Genomic DNA, 25,855 nt, shown 5'->3' with positions numbered 1-25,855 from the left:
TCCAAAAAGTTGGTAGGTAAAGTATGCATATATAACCAATTGAATTATTTAACTTTTTTATTCTTATTATGTTTTGAATTAATTAATAGTTAGAATCTTATTTAATTATTATTTTTGTATTTGTATTAAAATTACAGGAGGATGACATAGTCACATATCAAAAACATTGCATGAAATCTGGAAATAATGGTTATGAAACTTCTTTGCAATTATCTTTTGACTTGAATATATTTTTCAGTTTCATTGAGTTTTCCTTTTTTTATTATTAATATGATGTATGCGCAATATCAAATTGTACTATAAATCTCTAATTATTGGTGACATGTTACATTATATATTCCAACCCTTGGAATATTAATTGACAAATTTTGTAAATTGTACTAAATTGTCTTATACCCTTTCGTGCACTTTATTAGTTTTCCGTGTACTTTTCAACATGTATTTTGTAAATCAGGTTATAAATCAAATATATTAGTCTACAAACAGATTATAAATCAAATGTCTTAATGGAAGTGTTGAAGTTATATGCTCCAAGGATATAAATCGGATCTTTTAATGGGGACCAAGGTAAGTATTTTGCATGGTTTTTTTTTTATTGAAATCCAATGATCATTTTCCAATCCATTGTTCCATTTTGAATGCTTTCAAGCCTTTAAATCATTTTTTGTTTTCCATCAAATATTTTCTTCTAGCACTCTCAATATTTCTTCGAAAAATATTTACGTTTTTTGCTTGTATATATTTTTGTTTTCTCATAATCAATAGTTACGAATATTTTTTAATTATCACCCCACTTCTCTTTTTTTTTTGTCCATTTATATATTATCACTCTTTTTCTTTAATTTCTACTTTGGGACTTACTTTTTACCAATGTTTCTTATAACTTTTTTTTTAAATTACAAAATAATGTCATCATCTATAAATATTATTAAAATATTATTAAAAGGGTAAACCTTAAAAGCCACGTAGACAATGCCACCTCGTATTACTAAATGCCACCTTGCATAACCAAAATTCCACGTCACCAATTATAGAAAGCCACGTCATTATTTCTTATTTAAAAAGAAAAAAATTTGAACCATTAAATGCAAATAGCATAACAAACATTAACTTTGACTTTTTTAATTTTTAGATAAATTAAACAACCATTAAAAATAAATTCATACTAAATTTAAAATTTTTACGTTTATTGTTAGAATATTTGAAGTAACAAATAAATATCACATAATTATAATTTTACACCATTTATAAAATAATAAATAATTTGTAAATAATAAGAGCAAATAATAACATACTTAACATTACACATTAATATTTTAATTTTTAAAACTAGAATAGGTTAAACAAAAAATTAAAATTTTTGTTAAATTTGATAAATAAATAAATCTGTAAATATAATTTATAAATAAAAGGCAAGGCAAAATATCCACCTCTTTTAGTTTCGTAAGATAACTCCCTAAACAATTCTCATGTAATGTGAATTTTGTAACAAAAAAAAAATCTTTTACATTTCATTTCTATTTACTCTATATTTATGTCTATAATAAATAAGCTAATATTGAAAACGAATACTCAAAAGTAGAGCTGGCAAATAATGACACGACACGAAAACACGACACGAACCCGACACGGAATTAACGGGTTTGGGTTGAGGGTCAATGACCCATTTATGTAAGTGGGTCGACACGAACACGACACGATATTTAATTGGGTCAGGTTTGGGTTGAGCTCTCTAAACACGAACCCGGCACGAATGACCTGTTTAATAAATTAATCCAAATTTTTTTTATCTTTCATCACATAAATATACTTAAAACTTTCCAAATATTAACATGACACGAAAACACGACCCGAACCCGACACGATATTAACGGGTTAGGGTTGAGACTTGATGACCCATTTATGTAAGTGGATCGACACGAACACGACACGAGATTTAAACGGGTCGGGTTTGGGTTGAAGGGTTTGTGACCCGTTTACATGTGACACGAGCACGAACCCGACATGACCCGATCTGTTTGCCAGGTCTACTCAAAAGTCATGAAACCTTTCTACATATTTATGTGTGTATTAACTTTGCTAATAATAATAAAAAAAAGTCTAAAAGTCATAAAATGCATCCTCATTTGGCTATATAAATGTTTTATAGAATACAACATTTGTGAGCCAAATTTTTTTAACCCCTATTGCCAAAAGAATTGTATGTATGTGTCAATAATCTTTCTTATCATTGTATCAACATCAAGGTAAGTGTATTAAAGTTTTTAAATTAATAATTTATTTATTTATTTATTTTTAAGTTCGATTGGTTTGAAGTAATCTTCACATTTTTAACCTTAATATATATGTAATTTTGTTTTCATTAGCGACTATCATGATTTGTAGAGTTAAACTATTCAAAGGTAAATATACTTATATTTTTATAATTCAATGGTTATTTTTTTACCATATTTAAGAGAAAACTTAAATTAATAACGATAAGATTAATATTACATAAATCAAATTCCACCATTTAATTTGTTATTAATCACTCAGTGGATTTTTTTTGTATGGATAGTTGATTGGAGAAATAAGATGTATGAAGAAGAGTGGAAAGAGAAAACTTAAATTAATAAAGATAAGGTTAATATTACATAAATCAAATTCCACCATTTTATTTCTTATTAATCACTCATTGGATTTTTTTTGTATGGATAGATAATTGGAGAAAGAAGACTATATGAAGAATAGAAATACTATAATTGCTTAAACAAATACTACCTCCATTACACTCAATACTATGTTAGAAACTAACTACAAGATTGACAACATGAATGTGTTGTTTTTAGGTTCATAATTTTTTTTTTATTATTTCAGAAACATTCAACTATATGTTTTATTTGGGTATGTGCTATTTTTTTATTCATCATTTTTCTTTGAAAATTAGCTCTCATAGAATGAAATTGGAGTTGCGAGGATCTCAATCTTATTAACAAGTTGGACAAAAAAATATCTTTTGGTATTAATAGTAGCTAAATGTAAATTTTTGTCTAATACTTATGCGTACATGTCATATTATCTTGTGTGTATGTCTTATAACACAAATAAGATTGTAATGAGATTTGTAGTAGGCTACCATTTAACTCATTTTATCTTTTATGCAAAATTTTAAAATTTAGGATTTTTGATAAATTGATATAAATGATATATTAAGATTATCATTTATTAAACTTCATAATTATGCTACTATTAGAAAATATGATTTATGAGAATTAAAAGATTGAGAAGATAAAAAGTCCTATAATTTTATATCTTCTTAACTCCTTACATTTCGAGATTTCTTATTCTCAAAAAGAAAAAAGAAAAAAAAAGATCAATAATTTAATATATGGATTAATTTACTCTTTTGTTTTCACGTATTAACTTTATTGGCCTAAATGACAAAGGGACATTCAAGCTTTCACATAGAAAATTTAGTACATAATCTATACAATCTAACTAAAAGGTATCTTAAGCATTTATCATGAATTACTGGACTTATTAAAGGTAATTATTTTCTTTAAAACCACATGTTATTAGTATATTAATCAAAATAAACAACTAAAGTACAATATATAATTTTGAAAATAAACCAAAGTTGTCAAAGAAATAAGACACTAGCCGACTAACTTTTATGTATTCCAAGACTATATTTTTTAAATGGATCAACTAATTGCTCAGACAAGTATAAATAAAAAAAGATAAAAATAACAAAATTAAAACAGATAAACCCGTGAATTTCACGGGTCACAAACCTAGTTGATGGTTAAAGTTCCAAGATCGGTTTTATACTTTAACACGCCGCCTTACCCGAACGCCCTTTGGGCTTGAAGTGTGGATGCAACTGGCCTCCCCAAACCTGGTGGGTTTCATCAAGAATTGAGCCAAAATGACTTGATAAACAATAACCAAGGGAGTAGCAGATCGATGATGTTCTCCTTTCTATTTGTTATTGCAGGAGAAATAATTGTACATTTGAGCCAACTCATAGGCTTTGTGCACATATATGTAGTGGTGCCACTAGAGGTAGCCAGGACAGTCTATCACCCACGCTGAACAATGAAAAAATTGAATCTTTTAGTTGAAATTTTCGATTTTCTTCTAATTTACTCTATTACAACAATAGCTGGCCCCCACTGAAATTTCTCGCCCTCTAACATCAATCCTGGCTTCGCAACTACATACAGTATATGATAACCTTCTAATGCTACAACATAGACAAAAATAGTTACATCATCAGAGCCTTCATCGCAAAATTAATCATTCACTAACTTCATTCCCCACCACATATCCTCACACTGCCTCAGATGAGAATTCACAGCAGTAATATTACCAATCTTATCACCACTGCAATCATTCGTGGGAGCGATATGAAAACAAGGCTCAGAAGAAATTCCTCGTTTACACGAAGAATTTCGAGCATTTCTACCGTCTAGCTTGTCCAAAATCCATGGTTTTAATCCCCCTAGACCTTGTGCAACATAACCAAACGTGGACTGACCACTAGTTACCAAGACATCACACAGACTTAGTAAATACATTTCTGCCCATGCCTTCATATTATGCATATTATCACCAAATTTCTGATATTCTTCATGACTAGGTTGATAAACTCCGATCACGTCTCCTGTCAATGTCGGTCTTACCCAATACATGTTCCTTAATTGTTCTGAAAATTGAGGGTATAACGATGAAACTAGAACTGATTTTGAGATTGGAGTTGGAGTCGAGTTTTGTGACAGTGAAACATTTGTACCGAATGAAGGGAGTATATGATTAGGAAGAATACATGATAAAATTTGTTTCATAATTTGTTCATAAGGTACTTTATTAACAGCGAAAACCCTTACTTGGAGGCCGATTTTCATGTCGGAATGGGCTAAGTAAGCCTGATAGAATCTCGTGATTAGCCCCCAAGCGTTGTTAGACGGGTTGAATAGGTAGCGGCCTAATAGATGAAAAACCGAACCTTTTAAAGGGAACATTCTGTTTAGCTCTTGCTTGAAGGAAGGCATTAGAAAAAGCGAAGGCGCGAAGTATTGATCTGTTTTTAAGATTAGAACAGGAAAGGTTTGTAGGAGAGATTGAGTGTCATTACAATGGAAATGTCGTATGGTAAAATCGCCATTTCCGTGTTGTAGGTTAAGGAAGTATAGAGGCCTAGAATTGACCTGATCTTTGAGTGAAGTTATGTTAGTCCAATTGTGTGTAAGAGGGAAACTGTTGGGAAAAAGCCAAGTGGAATTAGGAAATGGCTCACAAAATAAGTCATCCATTTCAGGCCGAAACTCAACGAGGAGTACTCGGGATTGAAGAAGCGCGTAAAGGAAAGCAGAAGTGATGCTCACAATTCTGTTGCCTAATCCATTGGCCGGAGTCCAAACTAAGTACTTGCATTGTGTGGGGTCAGTAGTAGTAGTACTAGTGCTGGACGATGGACTCGAAAGCTTTCTTATGGCTCGTTTATATGACAGTGTGAGGGGCCCACACCGTGAATGAAGGTCTTGATAGGCTCGAAGTTTGGATATGAGGTATGGAGACGGGTTGTAAGGTTTGTTTTTTCGGTATGAGGAATGTTGGAAACGGCTTAAGCATGAGTTTTTGTTAAATAGAGGGGCTAACTCTTTAAATAGGCCTTGTTCATGCTTCACCGGAATGTTGCTAGTATTATTAACACCGCCTTTTGATGTATTGTTCCGCTCACCTGTGATATATATCACCGTTAAAGTATCATATCCGACCTTTCAAAGTTCACAAAGGTCATAAAATAAAGTACAGATTCATAAGACGGAAAATAACCCGTTTATGTAGGGATGATACTTTTGAAATGTCTAGGACATATTTGAGTCGCCTCGTGTAAGAACAATTAATAAATGTCGTCAATTTGACCCGAAAGATGAAAAGTGCAGAAGGAACATAATTCGAGTGAAGGCGCTTACCAGCAATCACTGATGCTGTAATATTTTGATCAAATTTGTCGGAACATTTTGTATTTGAAGAAGGCTGAAACAGAATTTGTTTCGAGTTCTTGACCTTGAAGATAACGAGAGCTGTGAAACATATAAACAAGATTGTTGTAACTCTTGAGTGTTTTCTTACTTCAGAGATCCTCTTAGAGAACAGTTCAGTGAGTTGCAGGTCTCGAAAAAATTGCAGATTTCTCATCTTTGCTACCAGCAATATGACTTCCTGAATTTAAACAGCACCAAACTTCATAAATAAAATAAGTTTTAATAAGTTTTGTTGAAAAATGAAGAAAAAGTTGGAGTGTAGAAATAAATTGATGTGATTCATGTGATTACTAAACTAATATAGATATATACACTGGTACAAGGTACTGATCTCACCTTAAGATTTGATAACGTAACCGACTAATCGGAAATGTTGTACACTTGTACCATTCATGTTGGCGATACCGTCACAAAATACCATGGAAATACCAGGGTCAGATACCATTTTAACATAATATGCTAATAAATCAATTCTTTCACATTTATAATAAAGAATATATATACAAATATTTGTAGGGAAGTGCAAAATATAGAAAAATATCCTGAGTGATGGTGTGAATATATTAACTTTCTTAATACAAATATATACTTACTATAGTCAGCGATCACATGGTCAGTATACACCCTACAAAATATATACTCAAAAGCATTAAATGCAAGAAATTTTTTACTAAACTTTTACTTTACCCAAAATAAGATAAATTGTGAGATGACTTACAATATATGAAGTCATATAAGGAAATAATAGGAATATTTATAATGGTTGAGGCCCAACTATTATAAATATTCCTATTACGCTCCCTCACTCAAATGCCCGTTGGGCTTGAAGAGTGGTTAGTTGTCTGCAACCGCTCCCCGCACCGTGTGTCTTTGGGTTTCCACTTCGAGTTTTTTGAGGAGTTTTGAGGTTGCCAGGATTTGAACCCGTGACCTTCGGTCACACTGGCTCTGATACCATGATAGATGAACCATCTCAACCAAAACCTTAAGGTGATGGTTGAGGCCCAACTATTATAAATATTCCTATTTTGGTTGAGATGGTTCATCTATCAGGAAAGATCAAACTAACCAAGAAAAAAAGCGGAGAAACAAGCAAAAAACTACTCTCTCTGTCCCGGTCATTTGTTGTCTTTTTTCATTTTAGGGTGTCTCAGTCATTTGTTGTCCTTTCTATTTTAAGAATGAACTTAATGAGTAATTTGATCATTTTCATTCAATTTGTTCCACTTGTCATTTAGTTATTGGTCTTTTCCTCATTCCTTGGTCTTTGTGCTAAAATAAAAGGACAACAATTGACCGGGACAAAGGGAATATAAACTTAATCATTTAAGACGATACTATCTATCTTACAAGTCGATGAGAGGGAACAAGTTGGACAACAAGTGTCTGACGAGTTACTTTTCCAAAAAGGAGGGAAGGTTGTACTTGGTGAATGCATAAATTGAGAATGCAATGGAGCACATGGAATTTACGAGTCAGCGTATTGACCAAGGAAATGATGCTTCCTCTTAAGATCATAGGAACGTGCCGGCTAAGTGTAGTTATGTTTATTATCGAGGGGTAATCGGGTTTGGCCAGGTTAAGTCTAGTCGGGTTATATTAAATTCGGTTTGTATCGGGTAAGCCTATCCTTTCAGATTGAGTCGAGTTTAGGTCGAGTCATTATCAAGCCGAGTCATTTCAAGTCAAATGATCTACCAAATTGGGTCGAGTTTGTGTCGGATCATTATCTGATTTAGTTACTTTATCACATTATTTCAATTTTAACCATTAAATATACGTTTTAACATTATTTGATTTATAAAAATCAAACTAAGAAAAGAGGTGCGTAGTAAAAAAAAAAAACCATAAAATTAAAGGGAACAAGTCGGACAAGTGTCTGACGGATTACATGCCAACACGAATACTTGCGTAAGACTGTTTTACACTTTTACCAACTTTTCTGGATATGATGCTTTTTGAAATCAGACTACAGACTGTTATACTTGAGCGTAATATCGACTATATTAGCTAATTTAGGTGAAATTAAAAGGTGATACGAGTTGGATTCAAAAGAATGGAACTCGTAAGGGTGCAACAGAATTATCTAAACTGAACAGATTATGAAAATGTCCGATTTACAAATTTGTATGATTTGAACGGTTCTGGAACTGTCTGCTTGTGAATTTGAAACAGGTAATTTATATGTGTTTTTGATATTGTAACAAAACAAGAAAACAAAAGGGATATTTGACCGATTTAGACCTATAGATCTAGGGATGTCAATGGATCGGGTTCGGGTCGGGTGAAGCCTCATCCGTCATCCATCCGTCCTTTTAAAATCTCATCCAACCCGTCTGTCATCCGTGAAACATATCATCCATCATCCATCCATCCATCATCCATGGATGAAACGGGTGGATCGGGTGATAAACGGGTGTTGTATATTTATATGTTTCAAGCTAATAAAAATGATGATTTTTTTATTCTCTACAAAAATAAAGTTAGATTATTATTTTAGTTTAACTTTTTAGTGGGTAGGTTCACAAAATAGCTATATTGAGAGTATACAAATATGAAAAATTTGAATATTTTATATCTTAATAATGTGTTATATATAAAAAAAATTAAATAAAAAGTAATAAAATCGGGTGATGAATGGATGGCGGGTGAAATTTCTTCATCCAACCCATCCGTCATCCGTCATCCATTTCATCCGTCATCCATCCATCATCCATTTATGTCGGGTTTTCATCCATCTTTTAGGATCGGGTGGATCGGATTTTGATGGATGCGGGTGAAATTGACATCCCTATATAGATCGTTCAATGGTGATCAATTTCGCAAGACCTATTGCTAGTTGATCGAGTTAATGTTTGAAAACGCGTCAAACAAGAACTAAGGTTGGATCGACCTCATCAATCCGGATCAGCAATTTGCACACAGCAAAAATACCAACAACTTGAGTTTTTTTCCTCAAAATCATTTTCTACCATAAAAAGAAACAACCAGGCCTTATCTAGCCTACTCACACGCCTATTATAACCGAAAAAGCATCTAAAAGGTCTAAAATAAGTGCCACACTTATTAGACATTAAACCCCCTACTAATTAGACTTAAAGTCTTTTAATTGCTAAGGTTAATAGGCTATTAGGTACTCTAATTATTGTTGAAATATTAAACTAATTATTTGGAGATAATAAAATTAAGGGAAATTCCCACTTGTACCCCTCTGATATGGGCTAATCCCACTTATACCCCTACTTTTCAGGAAAACCCATTTATACCCTTCAACTTCCTAGTTATTCTCACATATTGTAACACCCCCATACTCCAAGTGCCTTACCAGGACCACTCAGGTATGAAGACATCACCATCTCGGTCGCCCGAGGTATGATAATCAAATAGACAAAATAGAAACAACATTTATTATAAGTAGTTTAATGAATAAATATAATCCTCGAAACCAAACTGAAAGTACAATACATTATTCCAAACTCTCTGTTCTCAACTTAAATGTAAATAAATGCTAAACTACAGCGGAAGACTCTATCGTCATGTCGTGGCCATCCCAGCTATCCCAGTACTCATCTCTATACCTGTTCAATATCTGCTCACCATCCCCGAATGGATCACCGCAGGTTTACAAAATAACACCGGGGTCAGTACTAATCACACAATCAATATAGATAACAATAACAAGATACACAGACAGCTGAACTGTCACACACACACACACACACACACACACCAACTCCCATCATCTCAATACTTGATCGTCCACTTTGGACCCGACCGCTGATGGGGGACCGCGGCCGTTCCCACCTAAGCCCCGCTCATCGTACGAGCGATAACCCTGTTCATTAATGTGCACATCCCCTTTCGTGGCGGGTTCCACGAAGGGCGAAACTAGGGCGTGAAGTCACTCCCGCAAGTGACCCCACTCAGCCGAGAACGCATCTCGAGAACCATCAACAGCAATCACAACCACAAACACAGTACAATCATCATATCAAACAACTAACTACAAAGACATCACCAATATCCCATTATGGGACTAATACCGAGTAAGAAATCCTACCTGGAAAGCACAACACGCAGACGGTATCTACAGCTGTATCAAAACGGCTCCTCTACGAATTCTCCTCCTATCATACAGCACATAAAGACTACACATCACAAACTACACACCAAAACCCCCAATTCCTAAATTAGGGTTTCACCAAACTTAACAAAACATTATAAAAACTATGTTAAAAGCTTACCCTCGACGCAAGGAATCCAACGACACGAAAAACAAGAAGAACCGACCGTCGAACTCCGGAATTGTTAAGGATGCGATTAGGAAGATGATGATCGCTTCCTCTCTTAAACAGGTTTTAGGTTTTGGTAAAAGTGTTTTAAAACAATGACGATTATGTTTAAATACCTTAATCGTATAATTAACAAAACCCGCGAAAAACACCCCGTAAACCGGACACTCGATCGAGTACCCAAGGTACTCGATCGAGTACCCCATTACTCGATCGAGTACCCCAGCTACTCGATCGAGTACCCAACAGGTCAGAAACTATTTTATTTCGCAACTTGCCCTTACTCGACAGAGTAAGGGCTACTCGATAGAGTACCCCAAGACATATAAATACGGAGTATTACAGTCTTCCCTCCTTAAAAGGAACTTCGTCCCCGAAGTTCAAACCACCACTAAACAAAGGTACTCCCATAAGCCTCCCGACTCGAAGGTCAAACAAAACACACCGTAAGGCATGATACTAACCCAACTTATCCCGACAAACATACCGACACAACATATAAAAGGTGTATAAAACTCTTAAAAACTCTCGCGATCATCTCCTACCCCCCTAAAAGAAACAAGGTTACGTCCCCGTAACCATACATACCTGATCAAAAAGGAAAGGGTAACGCTCTTTCATGATATCCTCTGCCTCCCATGTAGCTTCCTCAGTCTCGTGGTTAGACCAAAGGATCTTAAGCAAAACTGTCTCACCACTCCTGGTCTTTCTAACCTTTCGGTCTAGGATCTGCTTAGGCACCTCAAGATATGATAAAGACTCATCCAGCTCTAAGCTCTCTGCCTCCAACACATGTGACGGGTCACTCACATACTTCCGCAGCTGCGATACATGAAACACATTATGCACTCTCTCCAACGCAGCCGGTAAAGCCAAACGATAAGCAACTTCCCCAACTCGTTCGAAGATCTCATAAGGCCCTATAAACTTCTGACTTAACTTGCCTTTCTTCCCAAATCTCATAACTCCACGCATCGGAGACACTTTCAGAAGAACCTTGTCCCCAACCTGAAACTCTATGTCCCGACGATGTAGATCTGCATAACTCTTTTGTCGATCCTGGGCTGCCCTCATCCGTTCCCTGATCATCTTAATCTGTTCCACCATCTCATGCACCATCTCTGGTCCTAAAACCACTGCCTCGGCACTATCGTCCCAACAGATTGGACTCCTGCATCTCCTCCCATACAAAGCCTCAAACGGTGCCATACCAATACTGGTGTGATAGCTGTTGTTGTAAGAAAATTCTATCAAGTCCAACCTCTGCTCCCAGCTACCACCAAAATCCATCACACAAGCTCGCAACATATCCTCAAGAGTCCTTATTGTTCTCTCAGTCTGCCCATCTGTCGCAGGATGAAATGTCAGTACTCATCTTCAAAATCTGTTCCCAACGATTCCTGCAACTCCTTCCAAAACCTCGATATAAACCTCGCATCTCTGTCAGACACTATGTCCTTAGAGACTCCATGTAACTTAAGCACGTTCTTTCGATAGGCCATAGCCAATTGTGCCTTAGTCCATGTATCTTTCATTGGAACAAAGTGAGCTGATTTGGTCAGACGATCCACTATCACCCAAATCATGTTGTTACCTTGTTGACTCTTAGGTAAACCCACAATGAAATCCATGGAAATGGATTCCCACTTCCACTCAGGCACCTCTAAAGACTGAATCTTACCTTGTGGTCTTCTCTGTTCCCCTTTAACTCTTTGGCATGTCAAACAACGGGACACAAACTCAAATTGTCTCTTTCTTCATCCCAGGCCACCAAAACGTTTTCTTCAAATCTTTGTATAGCTTGTCTCCACCGGATGAACCAATATGGTGTGCAATGCGCTTCAGTCATGATCGTCTTTTTCAACTCCTCATCGTTAGGAACACACCACCTACCATCAAACCTCAAACTACCATCTCAGTATGAATAGAAAACCGGGACACTTTGTCCTTTCTCTACTCCAGCTCTCCACTCCACTATCTTAGGATCCAAAGCCCGCTTATCCCGAATGTCATCATAAAACTCCATATGTCTTTGTCATATCACCCATGGCATCTCCTTTCTGCATCATATGTATCCCAAAGCTCGCTACCTCATCCCTCAGCCTCATCAAAGATAGAGCTGTACACAAGGAATGTACACTCTTCCTACTCAAAGCATCACTACAACATTGGCCTTCCTTCATGGTAGATGATTTCCATGTCATAATCGCCAATCAACTCCATCCACCTCCTCTGTCTCATGTTCAACTCCTTCTGCGTGAAGATGTACTTGAGACTCTTGTGATCAGAAAATACCTTAAAGATTGCTCCATAAAGGTAATGTCTCCAAATCTTGAGAGCAAACACCACTGCACCCAACTCCAGATCATGAGTAGGGTAGTTCTCCTCATAAGGCTTCAACTGCCTAGAAGCATAGGCAATCACTTTACCATTCTGCATCAACACACATCCCAACCCATTCTTCGAGGCATCCGTATAAACCTCGAAATTCTCGCTCCCTTCAGTAATGCGAGGACGGAGCTGTGGTCAAACGCTCCTTTAATGTTTGGAACGCCGTCTCACAACTCTCATCCCAACGAAACCTGTTCTCTTTCCTCATCAACACTGTCATCGGTCTAGCTATCTTGGAGAAATCTTTCACGAACCGTCTGTAGTATCCAGCTAAACCCAAGAAACTTCTCACCTCAAAGAACATTCTTGGTGCTTCCCACTTTGTCACCGCCTCAATCTTCGCCGGATCCACAGCTACCCCATCTTTAGAGATTACATGCCCCAGAAAGGCAACTTTCTCTAACCAAAACTCACACTTGGACAGCTTAGCATACAACTCATGATCCCTCAAAGTCTGCAACACGATCCTCAGATGCTCCTCATGCTCCTCCTTAGTCTTAGAGTAGACTAAGATGTCATCGATAAACACTACTACAAACCGATCCAAAACCGTAAAGATTCTATTCATCAAATCCATAAACACTGCCGGCGCATTAGACAACCCAAACGGCATCACCACATACTCATAATGGCCATACCTCGACGTGAAAGCTGTCTTCGGTATGTCCACATCTCTAATCTTCACCTGATGGTACCCCGACCTCAAATCAATCTTAGAAAAGACCGTTGCACCGCTCAACCGATCAAACAGGTCATCTATCCTTGGCGAGGATACTTGTTCTTTATCGTCACACCTTCGACTCCGTGTCGATGCACAGCCTCAAACTCCCATCTTTCTTCTTCACGAAAAGAACTGGTGCTCCCCAAGGCGATACACTTGGTCTAATGTATCCCTTCTCTATCAAATCATCCAACTGCTTCCTAAGTTCCTCCATCTCCTTAGGACCCATACGGTACGGTGCCTTAGAGATTGGCCCCGTCCCTGGCTTCAACTCAACGGTGAAATCTATCTCCCTCTTCGGTGGCAACCCCGGAATCTCCTCCGGGAAGACATCTGCAAACTCTCCCACCACTGGTATCTCATCAACTGTCGGACTCTCTATCCGGTCATCTCTCACATGGCACAAGATCGGAGGACATCCCTTCCTCGATAAGACTTCAAGGTAACAAATTCCGCAATCAACTTAACCTTGGGTTTGACTAGAAACCCACGATAAGACACACTAACACCCTTAGGACCTCTTAGGGACACTTTCTTTTGATGACAGTCTATCTTAGCTTTATACTTTCCTAACCAATCCATCCCAACTATCATCTCAAAACCATTAAAAGGAAACTCTAGCAAGTCTACAGGGAAATCGACTTGCCCAACTATCAAAGATACATCTCTAAACAACCTCCCACACGATACAGACTCACCCGAAGGTATGAAAACTTGCTCCCTAACAGACTCATATACTCTCAAACCCAACTGTTTTACATGACTCGAAGACACAAACGACTGAGAAGCCCCCGAATCAAACAAAACAAACGTAGGAACACCATTAACAAGAAATGTACCGATAACGTGCGCATCTTCCTCACTTTGTCTTCTTGTCCATCATGAACAACTTGCCATCGGTCTTCCTCGCCCACCTCCCCGGACAAGATCGGGCCGATGCGGTCGGCTTAGCACTCGACCCTTGATTGTTGTTGTTGTTGTTCATCGGTGTCTTCGATAAGAATTACCGCCGTTGCGGTTGCCTCCACTCGTAGCTCGACCTCCCGGTTTGGCCATGATCCACCTGGTCCATTTGCTCGCAAAGCTCATGCGTCTCTCGAACCGATCTCGGTGCACTCGTGCACTCATGTCTCTTGTGGCCTACGCCACCACAACCAAAGCAGTCACTCCCCACTATTGCTCACACTCCCACGCCTCTCCCAAAGGAAGTTCCCGCACTAAACCCGCATCCGAAGAAAATCCCTTAGATTGATTGTGATTGCCTTTCTTGAAATTAGATTGGCCACCACCCTCGCCCTCGACTTCCTCTTCTCTCCCACCTGACCTCTCCCGAGCCATCTCCACTAGTCTCTCACTCTCCCACCCTCTCATACGCTTCCTTTACATCGCAAGGACTCCCACGGGTAACTTATCCATAATTTTCGTGGTTAGCCCTCTCTCAAACCTCAAAGCCGATTATCCTCACTCAAACCCATATCCTCGATATCTAGATTTCTCATTGAACCGCTCGTAGTACTCGACCACGAGACATCTCAAATAGCAGTCATCTTAAACTTGTCGAACTCCTCTCTCAACTTACTCCTCACATGTTCTGGTACGAACTCCTTCCTCACACCCTACGAAACTCCTCCCAAGGTATAGCGGGTAAGCCTTGGTTTGTATATATCTCCTTAGCACTCACTTTCACCGAATCCCACCACTTGCCACCGCCTCCCTCGGATAGAATGCAGCTGATCTACTCTCATCTCATCGACGACAAATGAACTAAATCTAGTATGTTCTCCATCTCCCTCAGCCAACTATCAAGATGGTTAGGCTCCTCAACTCCCTTGTACTCCTTCGGGTTAAACCTCGCAATATAGAGGCTGACTTTAGCATGGTCAACCTCCTTCTTCTTACTCTTATCCTTGTCCTCATTCACTCTCTTCAGGGTCTCAGTAAGAGCATCCTGGTGCTCCAACATCTTAACGATGTCATCCGTGGTCATAAGCTCTGCTCTCGCGTACAAAGCATTTCTCTTGGGCGGCATCTTGAAACTATACATATATAAGTAAAGGGGTAGATATGAACATACGTACTAAACTTCAAAACACGAAAACACGCTGCCCAGAACCTACTCGATCGAGTATCCAAACCCACTCGATCGAGTAACTGGCTACTCGATCGAGTGCCCCCATGTACTCGATCGAGTACCCAAACTCCGTAACCAAACAGGACCTTCCGATCTCTTACACACTCGATCGAGTATCTAGGCTACTCGATCGAGTGACCCCCTACTCGATCGAGTACCCCTAATTACTCGATCGAGTGCCCCAAAACTCGATTCTGGACTCAAAATCGCCAAAAACCCACCCGATCGAGTCAGTCTCACTCGATCGAGTACCACTAATACGTAAGGGCTACTCGCATATTACGTCATATACTAACATGCTAAACTTCATAAAACCACATGATATCATAATAAATATACTACGCATCTATTCTACTATCAACAAGATCAATTCATCATGCTATTAAAGCCACATTGTAAACATCCAACATGTTATTCCAACATCAAGTCTACACATATATTACTTTTCTTTCACATTCTCAACTTCTCCTTCAACATCCAACAATCACACACTTCATCACATTGTTAACAAGTTAACCAAGCACACATATACTCGACAAACACTTTCCCCCGTGACCAGTTCAAAGTTGTAGGGCGACCCCCGCGACTTTAGGACGTCTCCCAAGCCTTTGCACTAGCTCCTACAACCTTTACCCCGGGTTCATTTTAATTGACTCCCTATGTTCATTAAGTTCATTGGTTACAGGTTTCAGGATCGTCGCTCTGATACCATTTGTAACACCCCCATACTCCAAGTGCCTTACCAGGACCACTCAGGTATGAAGACATCACCATCTCGGTCGCCCGAGGTATGATAATCAAATAGACAAAATAGAAACAACATTTATTATAAGTAGTTTAATGAATAAATACAATCCTCGAAACCAAACTGAAAGTACAATACATTATTCCAAACTCTCTTTCTCAACTCGAAATGTAAATAAATGCTAAACTACAAATGGAAGACTCTATCGTCATGTCGTGGCCATCCCGGCTATCCCAAGTACTCATCTCTATACCTGTTCAATATCTGCTCACCATCCCCGAATGGATCACCGCAAGTTTACAAAACAACACCGGGTCGCACTAATCACACAATCAATATAGATAACAATAACAAGATACACAGACAGCTGAACTGTCACACACACACACACACACACACACACCAACTCCCATCATCTCAATACGATCGTCCACCGGACCCACCCTGTCGTGGGGGACCGCAGCCGTTCCCACCTAAGCCCCGCTCATCGTACGAGCGATAACCCCGTCCATTAATGTGCACATCCCCTTTCGTGGCGGGTTCCACGAAGGGCGAAACTAGGGCGTGAAGTCACTCCCGCAAGTGACCCCACTCACCGAGAACGCATCTCGAGAACCATCAACAAAGAATCACAACCACAAACACAATACAATCATCATATCAAACAACTAACTACAACACATCACCAATATCCCATTATGGGACTAATACCGAGTAGAAATCCTACCCGTAAAGCAAAACACGCAGACGGTATCTACAAATTGTATCAAAACGGCTCCTCTACGAATTCTCCTCCTATCATACAGCACATAAAGACTACACATCACAAACTACACACCAAAACCCCCAATTCCTAAATTAGGGTTTCACCAAACTTAACAAAACATTATAAAAACTATGTTAAAAGCTTACCCTCGACGCAAGGAATCCAACGACACGAAAAAAAAGAAGAAGAACCGACCGTCTCGAACTCCGGAATTGTTAAGGATGCGATTAGGAAGATGACTGACTGCTTCCTCTCTTAAACAGGTTTTAGGTTTTGGTAAAAGTGTTTTAAAACAATGACGATTATGTTTAAATACCTTAATCGCATAATTAACAAAACCCGCGAAAAACACCACGTAAACCGGACACTCGATCGAGTACCCAAGGTACTCGATCGAGTACCCCATTACTCGATCGAGTACCCCAGCTACTCGATCGAGTACCCAACAGGTCAGAAACTATTTTATTTCGCAACTTTCCCTTACTCGACAGAGTAAGGGCTACTCGATAGAGTACCCCAAGACATATAAATACGGAGTATTACACATATACCCGTAAAGTATATTAAATGATGAATGTTGAGGATGAAGTGGGGTAAAATGGTAAAAGATGAATGTTGAAAATGAAGTGGAGTCATTTAAAAATGAATTTGGAGGGAAAAACGATGTTTGTTGGAGAGAAAACAAATATTTTAATTAGGGTATTATATTGTTTACATAGCCCTTAACATCTTACTTGTGGGTACTTAACACTTGTTTCCCACTTCATAATGACAAGCGAGAATTCACTTAGCTTCTTAATTGTTGGTGCTTCATATTGTGATGTTGGAGTGTGGACTTTCCTTAAAAATAAGGGTACAAGTGACATTAGCCTATAATTGAAGGGTATAAGTGAGAATAACTAGTAAATTGAAAGGCAGAAATAGGCCTTCTTAAAAAGTAAGAGTACAAGTAGGATTATCCCATATCAGAGGAGTACGAGTGAGAATTTCTCTTTTAATTTACTAGGATATGACTTCTTTTAGGATAGAAGTCTCGACGCCACTTCCTTTGGCGCCAAGTAACTGCGTGATTACTGTACTGCTTCTTTTGGGCATTCAACTTAACAGACACGGGGACTGTTCATTACGACAATTTCCTGCATCATTTTCGTATCATCGCCTCCCCCTTGGAAAGAAATTGTCCTCAATTCCTGTAGCTTCAAACCCCCGGGATCAAACCCTAACACACCTTCGATGCCATGCCTTTTATCGTTCATTCCTCTTAATTTCAGAATCCTCTTGTGCCAAAATAGCTTGTGCCTTAACTATTTCTGCCTTAACTGTTTGTGCCTTTCACCCCTTCTCCCTCTGTGCGCATGCCTTAATAGACTACTACGAACCCCATTGATGAACAAGCCATGTAAACAAGACAGATCCCTCAAAGTTGCATGATCCTTTTGCACCTGAAAATCAATGAAATAGTAATCTTGCCGAATCTGAAACTCTTTAGAACTGATTGTACTCTCGATTGGCTTATCAAATAATTCAAACTCATGGCCGCAATCAAACAAATAACACGGCTCCATGACCCAAGTAACAATCGTATCCCTATCACCATAAAAGTCAAATTTTGGAGGCCGATTGAAATCTATGGAAGAACCAACATCGTAAACAACACGTTCTTCACCCATGGACAAAAACGGTTCATCATAATCATCAAAGACCGGAGATAAATTGTAACGCCCCGAAAAGCAGACAGGCAGCTCAAAATGGCTCTTTTTATTAACAATAGACAACAGCGGAAAAACAAGGGCGTCACCGCCGTATTCCCCTTTGAAGAATACAAGGCTTACAATAAAATAAAATAAATAAACTATTAAAGTTAAAAACTAATAATTCTATAACTATACGTTTTATACGTTTTATCTTCTAGGTGAAATTCCTCACACTTGACCTTCCCCGATACTTGTACATGAAAAAGAGTGAGAGTAACGGAATCAGCCAACCACAGGCTGAGTATGACTCCAGTCACCTCCACCGGCCTTACTTTCCTCATTTTAATATTTTAATAATGTCTCACAAGGCTGTGTGATAGGTCACATGGGTGCAATTGAATCATAAAATAGACATGCACAACATGTCATTTCAATATGGAACATTTCATTTTACTCTTATACTGGTCTACCAATATTAAAAAGAGAGACATTACGGAGCCGAAACTCCTCCGGGCCAAGCCCACCTCCATGTACATAAGATAAGAAATCCGGGTCTGAGACCCATCTCGGCCATTGCCGGATAACATAATTATCATTCATATGGGGCCATACTTTCCCCTCCCCTCATTCCATCATATGGGGCATACTCCCCCATCCCCTCCTCTCATGTACATAGGACAGAATAATGTCGTCTATGTCCAATAATCGTATCCCAAATGCTACAATTGGCCAATAGTACATTATAACGACGGCACTATTATCACAGCATACATTCATAAGACGGTAATTAATATAACATGTGAGCAGTATAACAATTATAAGATGAAATTAACAATAAACTAATATAACCGATTATTTCAAATCTCTTATTTCAAACGTAAACAATTACTTATATCGACAAAGGGTCTTGAAATCATACCTTCTTTTTAGAAAGAAATTAGTGGTATAAATGAAATTTTATAACACACTTATCGCTTTCTTATTAGTGTACGTATTCGAGTAAGATGATATGTAAACCCGTAAAATGTTATTAAAAATAATGTTGCACAACTTTCTATTTATAGTAAAGGAGATCTTAGCTTAGAAGAAATTTAATTGGATAAAATTTCCTCATTGACTTCCACGTAATTTTACAAGAAATACATGGCATTCAAATGTTTCAAAACTACATGTTGGAGGCCACGTTGATTTAGTACCAAATTATAGTTCCGTCTTGTTATCTTATGTACCCGTCTTTTCGATATTAACTATATTTCCGTATTAGCGGATAATATTAAAAAATATCATAAGGGCTAATTAATAATATATACTCTCACCCTTAATCCTTGTGCCCATATCAAAGGGGAATAAAATAGCAAATTGGAGGGAGTATATATTTTTTTTCGGGATATTACATTCTACCCTCCTTAAAATAAGTTACGTCCTGAAACTTGAAAATATAGAAAATGAAAAAGTTAAAACTTCACTTTCTCAAAATTCAAGAATGTTATAAAAACTTAACTTAATAAAAATCTTTCAATAATATTTATGGAATGATTAAAGAAAAGATACACCTTATATAATGGAAGACATGAATTCTCGTCGCGAACAAGAATTCGAGTAATCCAATTCAAAGATAAACTCAAATGCGTTTGTAGGCGCTGAACTAGTTATTAGACATCATTAATAACAAGTCCTAGCATCCCAACTGCACAAGGCCAACGAAAAACAAAATTGAAAATTTCATTTTCAAATTTTAATAAAGATAACCATTTATTTTCTGAATGTACAACATTAAATTATTAAAATGCACCAAAGACAAACTTGAACTAATTAAAAATTTTCGTTATACGTGAAACCGTTTGAGTATCAAAATTTCGAAACCATGGAAACAACACCTATTTGAAATAAGCGGAAAGACACAGAGTAGAAATCTGAAAGGTAGAGTGTCTCGAAACTTGACAAAAGCTATGTCTTATTCTAATAAATTAAACATGACTCACCTATTTTCTTAATATATATGACTAACAATATGAGATAACTAACTCATGCAATTTACATACACAAAGAAAACAAAACACGCAAACTATAAATCTATAATTAAATCAACGTACTTATTAACTTAAATGAGCAATCATGCATGGCCATGTTACATTTATCCTCCTCCACTTTTAAGCTAAGTTTTTGGCATCACTTGTACGAGTTAGAATAATGTACTACATGTATGAAGAAAATGAAATGATCAAATACAAGAATCACATAAATATACGAATACATTTTTAATAAAAAAAAAATATGTATAAAGAGCACTAGTCTTACAATAATATCTAATCCTTGTAAAATTTACCCACTCTCTCTATTACTCAGTTTCTATATTAGTCTATTTGTCTCAAGTTTTATATACTAGGTCCAAAAATCTTTTCCCTGCTAGACGTGTGGCCGAAGGCTTAACACGTGGTTGCAGGGTGGCTCTGATACCATTCTGTAACGCCCCGAAAAGCAGACAGGCAGCTCAAAATGGCTCTTTTTATTAACAATAGACAACAACGAAAAAACAAGGGCGTCACCGCCGTATTCCCCTTTGAAGAATACAAGACTTACAATAAAATAAAATAAATAAACTATTAAAGTTAAAAACTAATAATTCTATAACTATACGTTTTATACGTTTTATCTTCTAGGTGAAATTCCTCACACTTGACCTTCCTCGATACTTGTACCTGAAAAAGAGTGAGAGTAACGGAATCAGCCAACCACAGGCTGAGTATGACTCCAGTCACCTCCACCGGCCTTACTTTCCTCATTTTATATTTTAATAATGTCTCACAAGGCTGTGTGATAGGTCACATGAGTGCAATTGAATCATAAAATAGACATGCACAACATGTCATTTCAATATGAAACATTTCATTTTACTCTTATACTGGTCTACCAATATTAAAAAGAGAGACATTACGGAGCCGAAACTCCTCCAGGCCAAGCCCACCTCCATGTACATAAGATAAGAAATCCGGGTCTGAGACCCATCTCGGCCATTGCCGGATAACATAATTATCATTCATATGGGGCCATACTTTCCCCTCTCCTCATTCCATCATATGGGTCATACTCCCCCATCCCCTCCTCCCATGTAAATAGGACAGAATAATGTCGTCTCTATCCAATAATCGTATCCCAAATGCTACAATTGGCCAATAGTACATTATAACGACAACACTATTATCACAGCATACATTCATAAGACGGTAATTAATATAACATGTGAGCAGTATAACAATTATAAGATGAAATTAACAATAAACTAATATAACCGATTATTTCTAATCTCTTATTTCAAACGTAAACAATTACTTATATCGACAAAGGGTCCTGAAATCATACCTTCTTTTTAGAAAGAAATTAGTGGTATAAATGAAATTTTATAACACACTTATCGCTTTCTTATTAGTGTACGTATTCGAGTAAGATAATATGTAAACCCGTAAAATGTTATTAAAAATAGTGTTGCGCAGCTTTCTATTTATAGTAAAGGAAACTTAGCTTAGAAGAAATTTAATTGGATAAAATTTCCTCATTGACTTCCACGTAATTTTACAAGAAATACATGGCATTCAAATGTTTCAAAACTACATGTTGGAGGCCACGTTGATTTAGTACCAAATTATAGTTCCGTCTTGTTATCTTATGTACCCGTCTTTTCGATATTAATTATATTTCCGTATTAGCGGATAATATTAAAAAATATCATAAGGGTTAATTAATAATATATACTCTCACCCTTAATCCTTGTGCCCATATCAAAGGGGAAGAAAATAGCAAATTGGAGGGAGTATATTTTTTTTTTCGGGATATTGCATAAATTCAGATTCAAGAACGAATTACCTTTCATATGATTTTTTTCGTGAAAGAACAAGTCGTTGTAGCCTTCCATCTTGGTAATCCCCATAAGACCGTCTCGATTTATGGAAATCAAGAGCCGAAGCTCTGATACCACTTATGATACGAGTTGGATTCAAAAGAATGGAACTCGTAAGGGTGCAGCGGAATTTTCTAAACTGAACAGATTCTGAAAATGTCCGATTTACGAATTTGTATGATTTGTACGGTTCTGGAACTGTCTGATTGTGAATTTGAAACAGGTAATTTTTATGTGTTTTTGATATTGTAACAAAACAAGAAAACAAATGTGATATTTGACCGATCTAGACCTATAGATCGTTCAATGGTGATCAATTTCGCAAGACCTATTACTAGTTGAACGAGTTAATGTTTGAAAACGCGTCAAACAAGAACTAAGGTTGGATCGAGCGTATCAATCCGGATCAGCAATTTGCACACAGCAAAAATGCTAACAACTTGGGTTTTTTTTTTCTCAAAATCATTTTCTACCATAAAAAGAAACAACCAGGCGTTATATAGCCTAATCACACGCCTATTGTAGTAAGTGAATTATACATCTGATGTAGTACATCAGATGGTATAATTTTTGAGCATTAAGATAAGTCTTTTGAGTTTTAATCTAAATTTTTTGAGTTTTATTATAAACTTTTTGAGTTTATTTACTTAAACTTTAATCTCAGAAAGTTACATTATAACTAAAAAAAAAATACATATAAGTTCAAAAAAAATTTGATTTTTACATCATAAAACCAAAATGTAATTTATAAACTCTACAGTACTCGAAAAAAATACACAAAAATTCAAAAAGTCATTAAGTATGATGTAATACATGTGATGTACAATCTTTTTTCTCCCCCTATTGTAACCGAAAAAGCATCTAAAAGGTCTAAAATAAGTGCCACACTTATTAGACATTAAACCCTCTACGAATTAGACTTAGGCTATGTTTGGCAAAACTACCTGAAAAGGTAGCTGAAACCTAAAAAGGTAGTTGAAAACTAAAAAGTTAACTGAAACCTGAAAAGGTAACTGATAAGGTAGCTGAAAATTAGGAGCTGATAAGGTAACTGATTATATAAAAATGTGTTTGGCAAACTAGCTGAAAAGGTAGCTGATTTTGCTAAAATGACGTAAAAAGATATGAAAATTTTTTAGGGGGCGTTTGGTTAGAGAAAGGGAAAGGGAAAGGAAATTAGAAAGGGTAAGAGAGGGAAAGATAAGGGATTACCTAAAACTTAACTAATTGTTTGATTACATCAAGAAAATTAAGTTTGGTGGATTTTGGTTTGTTTTGGTGTGCGGGTGGTGGTTTAGGTGGGATAGTTTTGGTGGTGGTGGCGGCGTGGGGGTGGTGTTTAGGTGGGATGGTTGTGGTGGTGGTGGCAGTGGTGGCGTCGTGGTGGTGGTGGTGGCAGTAGGGTGGCTGTGGTGGTGGTGACATCATGGTTGTAGTGGTGGTGGTTTATGTAGGGTGGCTGTGGTGGTGGTGGTTGTGGTGGTGGCGTCGTGGTGGCAGTGGGGTGGTTGTGGCGGTGGTGGTGGCGTCATGGGGGTTATGGCAGTTGTGTTGTGGTGGTGGTTTATGTGGCGTGACTGTAGTGGTGGTGGTGGTGGTGGCGATGGCGTCTTGATGGTGACGGGTGTGGTAGGAGTCGCAAGTGTGGTGGTAGGTAAATAAGGTGGTTGAAGGGTAATAAGGGTAATGAAATCTCATACTTTGGAGGGTGGGGGGTAAGGAATTAGATTGATTGGGGGATAAGGAAGGAAATTCCATTCTCCTTGTTTGTGTCAAACAAACACCAACAAAGAAAATCAATAACTTTGTTTCCCTTTCCCTTTCTTATAGACCTCCAACCAAACGCCCCCTTAATATTATAGAATAAAAGGATACAAAATGGAAAATAAGTCATTTCAGGTAATTGATTTCTCAAATGCTACCTGAGGTAGCATTTCATTTCAGGTACTTTATTTGATCAAATAAGTTACTTGCCAAACACTTGCAAAAAAATCAGGTAGCTGAAATTTTGGTCAAATAAGCTACTTTGGTCAAATAAACTACCTGAAGTATCGTGCCAAACGGAGCCTTAAAACCTTTTAATTGCTAAGATTAATAGGCTATTAAGTACTCTAATTATTGCTGAAATATATTAAACTAATTATTTGGAGATAATAAAATTAATTTACTAGGATATGACTTCTTTTAGGAAAGAAGTCTCGACGCCACTTCCTTGGGTGCCAAGTAACTCTGTGATCTACTGCTTCTTCTGGGCATTCAACTTAACAGACACGGGGATTATTCATTACGACAACTTCCTGCATAATTTTCGTATCAAAGGGACTCGGTTCAATTCTCACTTCACAAATAACCTGATACGGCTCCGTTCCCAGAACAGTCCTTGTGGGCTGATTAAGTGTGTTACTGTATAAATACGGCCTATAACACGTCAAAATGTGGTCACAATAATTTTTAAAACCTTATGAAACAGATTTTGATGTACTCCTTACTGAAAACAATTAACCTGATGTCAGAGTGATGCGAAAAATGCGGAAGCGGTATAACAGACAAAATAAAACAAAATGATATTTGCCTTGAATTCATGTGTAGAATTCAAGTCAATGGGATATTTACTCGGTGCTAGTCCTATAACACGAGTAATGGGGAGAATACTGATACGAATATGGCTCCCATTTATTTTAGACTATGTTCAATGTATTTTATTCATTGTTTTTTTTATGTTGGACTATGTTCAATATCTTTCCTTCAAGCCTTTGCATTTAGACTACATGTAGTAGGGAGTAGATTCAATGTTAGTAGTTATTTCTTTTAATATAAATAGAGGCATTTGTCCATCATTTGTAATAGAGATATTGAAGAGAAAATTGAGATGAAAAAAAAAAAGATCGATGCGTTCGATAAAATTTGTTAGAGTTAGACGCGATCAAGCTTTAACCCGAGTAATATTCAATAGGTATTGAGTATTTGATATGAATATGCCTCCCATTTCATCTTAGATTATGTTCAATGTATTTTATTCATTGTTTTTGATGTTGGACTATGTTCAATGTCTTTGCTTCAAGCCTTTGCATTTAGACTACAAGTAGTAGGGACTAGATTCAATGTTAGTAGTTATTACTTTTAATATAAATAGAGGCCTTTGGCCATCATTTGTAATAGAGATATTGAAGAGAGAATTGAGATGAAAAAAA

General features: G+C 37.2%; 1 protein-coding gene across 1 annotated transcript; it reads right to left on the bottom strand.

Moving 5' to 3' along the window:
* Window positions 1-4,077: 4,077 nt before the first annotated feature.
* On the bottom strand, window positions 4,078-6,285 carry LOC141638346 (galactoside 2-alpha-L-fucosyltransferase-like). Its single transcript, XM_074447746.1, has 2 exons — window positions 5,962-6,285; window positions 4,078-5,759 (listed from the first exon to the last, which is right to left on the bottom strand). Exons 1-2 carry the CDS (start codon window positions 6,181-6,183, stop codon window positions 4,275-4,277), a joined length of 1,707 nt encoding a protein of 568 aa, XP_074303847.1. The 5' UTR covers window positions 6,184-6,285; the 3' UTR covers window positions 4,078-4,274.
* Window positions 6,286-25,855: the final 19,570 nt, after the last annotated feature.

Source organism: Silene latifolia, unplaced genomic scaffold, assembly GCF_048544455.1.
Source record: "Silene latifolia isolate original U9 population unplaced genomic scaffold, ASM4854445v1 scaffold_20.1, whole genome shotgun sequence".
Classification (NCBI taxonomy): domain Eukaryota; kingdom Viridiplantae; phylum Streptophyta; class Magnoliopsida; order Caryophyllales; family Caryophyllaceae; genus Silene; species Silene latifolia.
The sequence above is the reverse complement of the archived record's forward strand: the minus strand, read 5'-3'. Positions and strand labels throughout refer to the sequence as shown.

Excerpts from the sequence above, each read along its gene's own strand:
- LOC141638346 (XM_074447746.1), bottom strand. The coding sequence starts at position 6,183 with ATGAGAAATCTGCAATTTTTTCGAGACCTGCAACTCACTGAACTGTTC. Across the intron at positions 5,760-5,961 it reads ATATTACAGCATCAGTGATT|GTCGGATATGATACTTTAAC; the intron begins GCTGGTAAGCGC and ends GAACTTTGAAAG.